The sequence below is a fragment of the Patagioenas fasciata genome, chromosome 12 (assembly GCF_037038585.1).
Source record: "Patagioenas fasciata isolate bPatFas1 chromosome 12, bPatFas1.hap1, whole genome shotgun sequence".
NCBI lineage: Eukaryota > Metazoa > Chordata > Aves > Columbiformes > Columbidae > Patagioenas > Patagioenas fasciata.
In genome coordinates this window covers 12,883,402-12,896,250 of record NC_092531.1, presented here as the reverse complement: position 1 = coordinate 12,896,250, position 12,849 = coordinate 12,883,402, and the positions used below count along the sequence as shown (strand labels likewise).

Genomic DNA, 12,849 nt, shown 5'->3' with positions numbered 1-12,849 from the left:
AGACAGATTAAGTCGCAGTGCTCAGTCATGTTTTTGTGGTCTGGTATTCATCTATTGCTCAAGACAAGTCAATACCAGATCCACTGAATCTGGCAAGCCCACAGGCCACATCCAACAGCTCTAATGCTGCATAAACACAGCAAAATATTCCAGCCACTGCTCTTGCTCTACTACTTTGAATGTGACCATTCACAGACATAGTGTCTGTGCCTGTACTGGGATCCATTTCCATCTCCCAGCTCTTGCATGTATCCTCAGGAAGCAGCTCCACTCAAGTTTGCAGTGTGTACAGAATACACTTTAAATCAGTGTGTCTGCATGTGAAAGTAGGGCCAGTGTGATTTTGTCACACTGGACTCCTGGACTGTAAGATTCTACACATCCACTGATCCATCCTGCCATCTAGTTCAATTGATAATTTGACCAAATTAGAGTTTTTAAATGTAACATTGTCTTACTAGTACATATGCAGAAAAACAGTATTTTCTTTAATATCTGCTAAATGTCACTCTTGACTGGATTGTGCACAGATGTTTACTGAACCAGGTGCTGACAAGGACCCTCTCACCTATCTCCTTGGACTAGCAGAGGTCACCTAATAGCCCTAAGTCTATGGAGCTTTTAATTGCTTGGTACTGTGCCAGAGCCAAACTCTGCAATCTGCAGAGTACAGTGCAAGACAAGTGCACTGAATCAGATCTCCAGCTGAACTTTAAGATGAGTCTTGAAACTTTGGCCCTGGATTGCCGAGCTTGTGCTTGTCCCATTTAGAAAATCCTACTGTGGATCTGCAGTGTACATATTTTACTCTGGATAAGGACTCAGATGTTATAGCAATGAATTCTAAAGAAAGATTTCTGTTTTGGGAGTGAGTAAAGCTCACAGTACCTTAGCATCGATGAAGCTGTTTCCCACTATCATTGGCAATAAGGATTCTTCATTCTCTGCAATTCCTTCAGTACTCTTCTCCACCTCATTAGCACTGGCTAATGAGATGCTGGCATGTGACAGCTGGTCAGTGCTTTGCTGCACAGGTTTAGGAGCAGATGTTTTCCTGCACAATGATAAACAGGAATTGACCCACAGGAAGAAAATATTAAAAAATCCAGGATAAACTTTAAAGCTATTATTAACCAAATAATATTGGTATATTCTAGGCATTTACATTTTATTATATGATACTCCTAACTCCCGGAACTTAGATGTTATTGCTCGTGATAAAAATAACATCTGCTTCCAGTTCACCATATACAGGAGGCTACAAGCTTATGTGCAGAAAGGAATTGTCATGATTAGTGCTATTACTTAGAGGAAGTAACCAGTAATAATATTAAGACATTTCTACCATGCTACACAGAGACTCTCTCTCCCAATCCATGTTTTTTTTTTCTGCATGTATGCTAACATGCCACTGTTACTAAAATTTATTATTTCAAGGAACTTACATTTGTTCTGATCCCAAAGTTATGGGCAGAGTCACTGGGCCAGTTTTGCCCAATAGCAGTGGATATCAAGACAGACAGATGGTGACTTGCACCACTGCAAAGAAACTGTATTATAGAACTGCTTTATGTCAGAGTTCCCCTTGTCCAGCAACACCAGAGGATTAAAGCCTTGCAAACCAGGTCTGGGCAGGCTGAAGGGTTAAGCAGGAGGAGCAGATGATGTAAAGCAGCATGCTGATCTGACTCAAAAGGTTTTTTTTCATTTGGAAACATGCCTCATACTTAGTTGTCAAAGCACCACTGACTCACTCTGTGGGTTCTTCCTTCTTTTCACTGGAGAAGGGACTTGGGTAGATTAAGAAGAGCCAACAAAGTGCTTTGTTTTCACTGCTGGTAGGAATAGGTGAAGAGACAGAATACTTCAGAGAACTTAGCACTCTTGGAGAAGAAGGCATGTCCCAAGAATCAGTGCTCAGTCTTGAAGAACATAAACATACCTGGCTTTACTGCGATAAATTAAGATCAGGATGCAGATAAGGATGCAGGTCAAGGCTATGCAAACCCCAACAACAATGCCAGTCATTGATTTCTGGTCCAGATGGTAGTAGTCAGAATAAGCTATAGCAAAAAAGAACATAGAAAGGCTCAGTAAATATGAAGAGTTACGTGCTGCTCCCTGTCAGGAAATAAATAGGGTTACAGTCATAACCACAGAGGCAAATGCTTCCTTTGAATGAGATTTCCAGACCTTCTCTGTCATACATTTTGACACTTTTGAAAATAAAATTTGTAGATCAAACAGGAGAGTATGCATTTATGGTATGGGATGGGAAAGACTGTCCCACACCCCAGCGGCTTTGGTGACCTACAACATGGAACAGAAGAGCTCTTTCTAATACCTTCCTTACAGGGTGCTACCAGACAACAAAGGGAAAAGGCTCGGAGAAGTCTATCCACTGTTACCTAGGAGGGTTCACTTTGGTTTATGCTTTGATATCATATGTCTGTTAACATAATCCTGAGAGTGTGACTCTATTTGCTTATTCAGGCCTAAAATACAGCTGCATACCAGGGAGGGAGAAAACCTAAGCAAGAAAAATCCCTGTGTTTCAATCACGATTAAATGTGTAGCAACAAGGAAAGGTTAAAAGGTTCATGTATCTGAATAATTACTAGCTCTTGTCTCCCCAAATTTAAAATCTGTAACAAGTCACCAAGATAAATGCTCTTCTACATCAGACAAAGATAATGTGTTCCTCCATTCTTATACAGAGAAACTACTGATGTTACCTTAATTTCCACAAGGGAGCACATAGTGTTCCCCAAAGAGCTGCAGGTGGGGCTGACTTCTTTGGTGAAAAAATATGCTGGTATATCACTGCCTGACAGGTTTATATGGGTTGCTGGAATACCAGGAACCAGCATATTTCAATAGATTTGAGATGCCATCTCCCTGCTGGGCTGTCTGGTTCTAACTGATCCAGTGCTACTGGTATCTCAAGCAAAATAAAGGACTTAAAGGAAGTGCCTTAAAACAGTGGCTGCAAAGTTGGTATGATGTAAAACTCAAACCAGTTACATATGCTCATTTGAAAGTCAAACTTCCATCTTCTGAGCAAAAGACTTAAAACCAGTTCTGAGTTGAACAGAGAGAAAAATTCCATAATGGTTTCATGTAGAAGAAAACACTACACTGTAATGATTGCCTCACATAAAGCAGAATGGTTTACTCAGAAAGCTTAATCAGCTAAACCAAACAGGGATCTTTTTTCCTCATACTTGTGACAGCGGTAATCAAAACATTGCTACTGACTTGTGGAAGCTCCTGAATCCAAGCGTTTAGGTCTCTGATTAGACTCCGATGTCTCCTTTGGCAGGACAGCAAGTTCTACCGCATTTGAGAAGGGTCCTTCTCCCACTTCATTGGAAGCTGCTATTTTGACCAAGTAGACATTTCCCGCTACAAGGTTTTCCAGCAAAGCCATGGTCATTGCTCCTATGAAAAGATTAGATACACAGTTCCAGTTATACAAAATCTGTGGGATTTAGACATTAGGGCCTACACTTTCTTTCCAATACCATCTCTAAATCTTGTTTGAGGACTGCAGTCACTTCTGTACATTCTAACCTGCACATACAGGGTACTGACCAAACACCAGGGTTGCTTGCTCATCCCTTTTGTCTTTTCTCTCCATACTGCCCGAACACAGCACGCTGTGAGGTGCCAATATAGTTCGAAACCAAGAGTAAAGTATTTGCTACGATACACAGCACACTAATCCTAAATTTAGCACTAGCTGCATTTCAGCTTTTATGTTGTGATTGCACCTGTAAGGAGATGCTCCAAACATTAAACAGACTTCCAGGCAGAGAAAATGTTAGACCTCTCTCACACGCTAATCTATGCCCCTCTCCTACATCCACTGTACCGTGAATGAAAATTGTCATAACAAAATAATTCAGGTTCAGTTTATCAAATTGCAGTCTAGTTGGTTAAATGAACACGACAGATTGGGAACAGCACATTATAGTACTTTAAAAAATAAAATTAAACCCTATTAAGATCGGCATAGGCTTCCTTGATTACTGTGCATCTAAGCTGTGCTACTAAAAATATTACAGAAAAATGTCTTTCTCACATGTTAAGGATTCATTTCCTAAAGTCCCTGGAGGCAGGAAAAACAGATTAAGAATATAAATAGGATTCACTGGCATCATCCTTCGATAGGCAAAACTCCTATTAAAGTCAATGAGAGCTTTGCCTGTCCAAGGACTGCAGACTGTTGCTTAAAATTCAGTTCCTTTCTAAGATGCCTGTATTTGTTCCTACCACAGAAATCTACTGCCTTTCTTTCCCTAAATAGTGGCAGTTACAGGACCAAATCTGTCCCTTGTTCTCTTTCACATATTCCATTCACCTTCTCAGATTTAAGTCTAAATTTCAACCTTTCAAATCAGTTTCAGAAGTCAGAATTTATAGTATCATGGGAGCGTATAAAATATAGGGTCGTGTTCACAGAAAGTATTATACATTTGCCAAAAGGGAAGCTACTTCAAAAGCTATTTCAGTTCTTCCATAAAAAACACCCATTTGAAGTAAAATGTGAGGTATCTGTAACCAAATGAGCTGTAATGCTTAGCACCAGCAAGGGTGAAAGGTCACCTTCCGATATTACAGGCTCTCTCCCACCAGTTCCTTTCAAATCTGCTGCATTGCTAAAGCCAAGTAAGCACTTTGTACTGATTTACTGCACACCAAGTGTGTAAAGGCTGTAACTTCTGATCCACTTGAAGAGAACTAGGGAAAAGGGGGGTGGTGGCTGGAAGATACATCACAAATGAGCAACAAGCATTTTCTAATTCTGCCATGGCTATCACAAGCTCAGTCAAATTACAGGGTTTAGTTTTTTTGGTTGGTGGATTGGTAGAAACTTTCATGCATAAGCTAAAGCCCATGCTAGGGCTTTTATAGGTGGGGGTAGGATCAGTTTGTGGGGTTTTTTTGCCTTGGTTTGCTGGTGGTGGTGTTGGTTTTGGTTTGTTTGTTTGTTTGTTTTTATTGGGGGGTGTCTTTGGAGGTATGGGAAAGGAATGGGGTTAAGATTTCATAAATCTTCTGTACAAGTTTAGTATCAAGCAAGAGAAGGCGATTTATTGCATAGGGTTAGCTGATCTTATTGGAATAAATGCATTAAAACCCCCAAACCCTGCTTCTACCTCAAATTAGCTATCAAAGGACTGTCATGGGACTATCACAGTATTTGCCCAATTTTACATCTACCTACTAATTTTCTTTCACAGGCCTTTTCATTTCTACTTTAACTAAGAGCATTACAGACTGTCCTAATGTGTCAGGATGCCCAGATTTTATGCCACATCTCAAACCCTAACATTTCTGTCAAAATACAAAATTAGTGACTCTAACATTAATGGACATAGTAATACACTGAGATTTACAGCTGTCCATTTGCTCAATCCCCCCAACACTTTCACTTGGGAACGCATGAAAACGTTTACTGTCATCGCCAGCCCTTCATTCAAAATATCTACGGTAAAATACTATTTGAGACAAGGTTCAGTTTCACAGTCATGGCTGAGCTTAAGTATATACCTGAAAGCAATTCAGCCACATACAACAAATACAGTGTTTCATCAGCAAAATGTCAAGATGTATTCTTCATATATAAGCTGTCTGTGTATTTAAATCTGCTGGGTTTTTAGTGAGTAAAAATTAATATTAAATTTGTCCGTTAATATTACAACTTTACATCATTGTTTCTTTCAACAATTTAATGAGACATCTTTATACCACTGGTTCTTTCAACAGTTCTAATAGTGAAAAAAACATGGGCTCAATCTTTCCCCTATAGTTAGACCTCATTGATATTTCAGACCAGTTATTTTTCACATATTTTTCTTAAGATGAGTAGTCACTTCATCACAGTTGACCATTCTATTTGAGGCCAGCCCAACAAATACCATTCTGCTCCAGCAAAGACAAAGTGGCACTGGCACCTTTCAAGATGGCTGTTGGTCCTTGGTCCTCTCTTCAGAAGCAGCACCAACAACCACCATGTTTGAACTACAACAGTTCACTCTCACTGATGGTAGAGCAAATTGTCCACTGTGAGTGCACTCATTAAGCTTTATGAATTTTGTACACCTAAAATGTAAAGCCTCACTCTCTGTTGACAACCAAGCTCTCAGCCACAGAATAACTTGGAACAACAAAATAGTAACTCTTCCTGGGCAATCCTCTTAAATAAGCTACTCAAGCACATGACTTTTCTCTGCAACACTGAGCTTCCCTCTCTAGTTTAATATATGTTTAGAACATTATCTATTCTGAACTGCCTCTCTCTGTTTTGAATACCAACTGAACCATAAATGCCTTTTTGCTTTTTTCTGGCTATAGTATAAAGCTGTTCTTGATGCACCTCTTCAAATCATAGTATTATTCTGGAAAGTGCCTATAAAAAAACATAGGGTTATTTGCATCTAATCACAAAGATGTGACTGCTGTTCCTATCACTCTACCTGAGTTACTGCTAGATTAGCCAGCCAGGGCTCAGCAGCAGAGTAGAGCCAGAGAGTTAAATTGAATATGCAGAGCAATTTACTGGGGGTAGAGGAAAGATCATTAAGCAAACTGAGCTAACTGGATGGGCAGTGACCAAAATAAAAATAGAAACCTACACAGACATGTTTATAAATTTATTTCTGGAGAGCGAGGCATCTCAGAGACTTCAGATTTGAAAGAATGCATTTACAAAATAAAACCATCACAAGCATGGTTGCAACAGAACTAAGATGGATATAACTGATTTATGAGACATTTTGGTTCACATGCACACATTGAGCTCCAAAAAACAGACAGCCCCTCCCCTCTCACCTTCTAAGTATTAGTTGGGTTTTAATACATTTTCATCACAACCATGGGAATATTTCTAAACTAATCGTAACTTTTATGTGAAAATTTGTATTAATTTCTTTCTTCTTGTAGTCCAAGGGAGCTGAAAGTAACAAAGCATCTTATAAGTAGCATCATTGTCTGGTTCATAGGTTTATAATTTTCATTTACCTTCTCTGTGCAACACTTGCCATTCCCCAGCGATCCAAGACTTCCTGGATGCATAGAGGATGGTATATCGTGTAACAACTGTTTCAGGACCATCAGGTGGTTTCCAGGAAACCAAAGCTGTATCATCCTCTATCAAAGTCACCTTCACTCCTACTGGAGGGCCAGACGGTGCTGTGAGAACAGTAACACAATGCTATTAGGATAACCTAATTTACAAGCAATTAAATTGCTCAGAAAGAAACTGATGAGCAGACCTAATGACTACCGCTACATCCCAGATAAACAACATATAAATAAACACATGCTCACTGCTCCTCAAGAGAAACTCTCCTGTTAACTCTGATCTGGCAAATAGCTTAGATCTTGTAAAAGCAAACTTCATCTTTTTCCTTCAATTCCAAAAGGAAACTGCTACTGACAAAAAAAAAAAATCGCATAATTACCCCGCAAACAGGTACATCCCAAAGGCTGCAATGCTGAGAACATTAAACTGAAGTTTTTGATTTTCACTGACCAAGCTGACAGAAAAGTAAACCAGCAGCTAGGGCAGGATATGTTTAATATTCTTATGGTTTCTAAAATTTCTGGGATTTAAAATATGTTTCCATAATATCTATGAATCAGTCCTGTCTTTTCAATGCATATTTTAAAATTCTTATTCAAGTTAATTTCATTCAGTAGTTTCTAATGGTGTAAGTATATCACATTTTACATAAAAGGCATTGTTGGTTTTGGGTAGATTTTGAAAAAGAATTTCACAGTTCCAAAACATGGATTTTCCTGACAGTATTTTTCTCTCACCGAAAGCAGCAATATCTGTATTTCAGAGGAAAGTATTTCTGTCTCCCACAAACAGTTAAAATTAATAAACATTTTTTTCAGGCCATTTGGTTTACAGAGTTTTTTTTCAGAACCACGTGGTCCTCTCCTGGTACCCTACCTTCTGGAAGGGTTGTATGGTAGACTACCGGACTCCAGGGACTGGAGAGCTGGTCCACATGCAGCCGAACTGCAAATTCATACATGGTTTTTGGCTCAAGACCTTGAACTAACATGTGAGTCTCTGACCTGTACAGATGAAGGAATAAAACTAATTTAACAGCAGCAGTTGACTTGAAGATCCAAAAATTCAAATGATATCTCTTAGTCACTGTGTGTAGATTCTCACTGTCAGTTCAACACACGACAAATCAATTCAAGTCCAGACACGTGGTCAATCCACGCTGTCTACCTGAAAATGTAATTGTACGAACACTGGAGCACTTGGGAGGATATTATATCTGCTGTCAGTTGACTTGAGCTCAAGTTTTTATAAAGATTATTTGGGAAACTGATGCACAAGCAAGTCCAAGAATATTATTTCCCAGATCACCAGTAGGTATCCTAAACTCAGCTCTTTCCACATCTATCCATAGGACACTATGCTTCAAGCTGGAGTAACACTTAAACCACAACCAGCACCACAGCTGAAAAGGCACATGCTGTTGGCTGCATCAGCTTTTCCTGGATCTGATTCTCGGTCCCCAGAACAGACAAAGGCTATATGCACAACTTCCATTTCTGGCCTCCATCACCTCATGTTTAGAGGCTCTCTGTAGAATATTAATGTTCCCTACTCATCTTGTAGTCATATTTGGCAATTTATTAATTGCAAAAATTTATTATATTAATTGTAATACTGCAATTTACTATTTAATCACAAAATCAATTGTAGACATTCTGCTTTGTTTTGATTCTGGGGGCATGGGGAAATTCCAGGTGATAATACCCAAGTCAAGATCAAATCTCAGTTTAAAATAGCATTAGTCTACAGATATTGCTTTATTAAATCTCATTTAGTATTTTCATCTTCCACATTGCAAAGGCAGTCACCAATATTAGCAATGGTTTCATCCTATCACAAAAAGCAGCATTCATTGCTATGCTCCATATTGCATGCTAAGGATTTTACATGGTGATTATACTGTGTCTAATCATTAAGTCAGGAGTTATACAGCAGGGGAGGTGTTCTTTGAAGAGAAAACCATCAATATTACGATGGAAACTATCTTTTAAGGCAGCATTTTTCTTATTTAGAAGGCTTGAGTAAACCCAAGTATTGAGGGAGCTACACACACATGGATTCCCTCAACAGCACCATGGCCCCCAGCACAGGTGGTTGCAACGGAGCAAAGTCTTCTACTCCCAATACCACCTGGGCAGAGAGTTGAACCCCAACACCCAGGCAGAATTTCTTCCGTGTTCTACCATTCTGTGGCTCATGTCTTGCTTCTCTGAAAAGCAAGCTGTAGTTCCCACTCAGCTTTCTCCTGGCAGAGCGCCACACACTCAGGAACGTGGCATTCCCACAATAACATGCTCAACCCCTCAAAAATCAAAAATTCTTGTTTCCAGTCTTAAATTCAGACACTGGATCAAGTCCCATCCTAGCCCAAAAATGCAATCTATAAAATAGGTAATCTTTTTTGTTTGATGGAACAAGAGCTTAAGATTAAATTCAACTTAGACAGCTAGAAAGCCATTAAAAATTCAAGAACTTGTCCAGGGATTCAACACAGGTAGAAAATGAAGCCATTCTATGAACACAACATAAATAACCCAAAAAACAGAACTAGCAGTCACTGAGCAAAACACACAGTCATCTAAGGGAGATAAAAGTTGTTACAGTAAAAGGCAATTAAGAGAGGGCAGGAAGAGTAGCAATTGAGTGGGAAGGATCTGTAAATGGGAAACCAAGAGTCATTATTAGTGCTACACTCACGTTTGAAGGTAGAGAACCAGAGAAGCATTCTGCAGCCCCACTGGGTTGCAGCGGATTGTGTAGTTAATGACTTGCGCAGATGTAAAGGCGGGCTTTCCCCAGTGAAGGTAGATAGAAGATGAAGTGTTAGCTTTGGCATAGAGGTGGTGCGGGGGTGGCGGCGGTGGCACCATGCGATCACGGACAGCTGTTTAAAAAAAAAAAAAAAAAGGAGCATGGATTATTTAACAAACTGTATACAGATACTGTCAAGATTAAGAGATGGGTCTGAGCCCACAGGTTTAGATTCAAATCTGTCTCTGCCCAGCACTACCTGGTATTCAGACCCAGAAATCTGGCTCAAGCTATTAAGGATCCCTCCTAACCCAATACATGTCATATATTCCTTCTGTAGGCCCCCTTGTTTAGACAAAACAAGTCAAAACTACAAACAGGTACAAGGGAGATAAATCTTATGAGAGAGAAGTCTGTCATAAGATACACGATACATCACTGGTTAGACGATGCAGACAACCCAACAGGGGAAGAAAATGTGCTTGGTGGCTACCTTGTCTCCTCAGCTGCAGTTCATGAACACAAGAGACTGAGTTGCCGGATGACTAGGAAAGTCTTTGTCAGATATATGATCTTTCTGGTTCTCTGTTTTACACGGAATTAATTCATTATTTATAGGTTAAAAACACAGAGCTGCTGGGATCGCACAACAGCTCAGCTCTTAATAAATTCTTCATGCACCTACAACACTTACAGACACATCCTGGAGTGCTGACAGTTTGGTCTGCCTGATAACCTTCTTCCATGTTGTTATATGCCAGCAGCCTCACATGATACTTCCTTCTAGGATCTGCACAAAGAGAAAAGGGATAATTAGACTCTAGAAAAAAAATATGGATTTGCAGCTTTTGACAGATAGTGAGATAAGTTGGTTCTTCTGCAAGTTTGATTCAAAACTTGTCTGCTGCAATTAGCGCAGTGATGAACGGGCTGGATGCCTGGAAGCCCATCTTTTTTCCAGCTCTGTGAACTTCCCTAAATCTTTGCCCAGACTGCACTTGAATCAGTCACATATCTGTCATTCTTGCTTCCAACAGTCTGAAACTGAAGTTTGCAATAGGAATCAGTGGGAGTAGGATAAATATCTCATTTCTATCTGTAAGAAAATCACACCTTCACAGCTACATAGATTTAATAGCATTATTTAACATATTGAAAGTGCTTTCAGTCTGCAGTAAAGATTAGTTAAAAAAAACAGCATGAGGTTCACAGAATTAAATAAATTCTGTAATGAAGCTGGGCAATCAAAGCACATGCAAAAAGATGGGACCGAGCAAAGAAGTGGGAAAAGTTTTCATTCCAGCTTCCGAGAGGAGATACACTGTGAAACAACAGTGACTGTTAGTAATACCTTTGACTTGCAGCTTCTCCTTCTACATGTTTTCTTGAAAGCTGGCTCTGGCTTTCTGAAGGGGTCACTGTTCTTAGGTGGAAGGGTCTCCCTATTTCCCTTCTCTGGCCATGTCTTTGGGTACCCATATTGCAGTTTGCTGCTTCTCTCAGCTCTGTTAACAATACAATTGCCTTGACCCAAGTGAAAAATCACTAGAGAAATGAGTTAGAAAGGGGCCTTGAGCTTTCTGCAGGTGGCGACGGTATGGGGTACCCATAGGTGGTGAGGAGTGCAAACCACTGGGATGGCTGCACAGCTTCTCCACAGCCTGCTCCTTCCCAATGCTGTTTGCAACAAATCCCTTCCATACAATGATGACTTGCAAGGTCCTTGCTACTAGTACGTATGAGCTTCTCAGCTAAACTTCACCCCAGTATTGGTGCAGATATTAGGACATTTTCCTCTTCTCTTGTCATGAACCTATTTCTTTCTATTAAGATTTTCACAAGGTCTAGACAGATGTTATGTAACTATGCTGATCTTGTTTCTTTTGTTTTTCCTTACCCTAAAATACCATAATATTATCCCTTCTCAAAATACGCTCTCCTCTTTCTCCCTTTAGCTGAGATTTGACATGGCCTCTCTCATGATATAAACAGCAACACAAACCCCTGACATTTCTTCATGACCAACAGGATTGTTTTTCACATCAGATCGTTAGCTCCCTCTGCAGACTCTGCACCAGCAATACAATCTTAACAACTCTTGATTTGATCTTTCCATAAAGATGGCATGGTAATTTTATAATAACACATTTTATCAAATCTGTTCATATTTATTTTGCAACAGACAATCTTTTTGTGCTGTAGTTATCAATATCATCTTTAAATGAGCTATCACTAGGCAGAGTTTACATCTCTGTGTATGTTTATTTTTAAAATACCTTTTTACCAAAATCTACATAGAGGTGTAAAGGCAAAGGGGTGCTTAAATTTGGATTAAAGTATTTCTTTGATGTGTTTAACACTAAAGGTGGAATAGGCAAGAGAAGCCCAGTCACATTTTTCAAATAGACTTTAACATCACAAGTAGACAATATAAATAACAAAATGTCAAAAAATGAGGTTGCTTTAAACTAGAGTAAAATTCTCATTTGCTTTGAAGATTTGTTCACTTTACAATATCACTATCACGAATGACATCAGATGTTCCTAGCCAAGAAGTTACAATCAGAGAAAAGATGGACAAAACCACATGGGCTAACCTTAAGCATGTGATAAAAGAAAATATGGAATTTTAATATTGAAAATTCAGAAAGATAGTAAGATATTTCATGTCAATCATTGCAATCTCTTAAAAATCTGTAAGAAACAAAAGACACATGAAGGGAAGGTGCATTTAACACTGAGCCCAAACAAAAAGGTAACTGCACTTCAGAAATACCAAGTGATTTGAATACACCAAAATCAACTTATGGTGACCTGCTGAGGTTAATTGCAGCATGCAGCTCAGGAAAGCAGAAATATATACTTTCCCAGGCTTCTTAATTTGTGGTAGGAATACATATATTTAGCATATAACTGAAATATTCAAAAACAAAGCCAAAATTTTAAAAAGACGCCATCAAGGCATCTTTAAGATCTCATTAGGATTATGCTTTGGAGGTTTTTGTTAT

At 39.2% G+C, this 12,849-nt stretch overlaps 1 protein-coding gene across 1 annotated transcript in view; it reads right to left on the bottom strand.

The window, feature by feature from the left end:
• The window catches only part of PRTG (protogenin), an 85,773-nt gene that overhangs the window by 7,385 nt on the left and 65,539 nt on the right, over nt 1-12,849 (bottom strand). The window contains exons 12-18 of the mRNA XM_065847692.2: nt 10,536-10,631; nt 9,788-9,974; nt 7,967-8,094; nt 7,027-7,197; nt 3,259-3,441; nt 1,943-2,063; nt 889-1,054 (exon numbers count right to left, since the gene is read on the bottom strand). Of these exons, the coding sequence (XP_065703764.2) occupies nt 889-1,054; nt 1,943-2,063; nt 3,259-3,441; nt 7,027-7,197; nt 7,967-8,094; nt 9,788-9,974; nt 10,536-10,631 (1,052 nt within the window). The remainder of the gene's footprint in view (nt 1-888; nt 1,055-1,942; nt 2,064-3,258; nt 3,442-7,026; nt 7,198-7,966; nt 8,095-9,787; nt 9,975-10,535; nt 10,632-12,849) is intronic.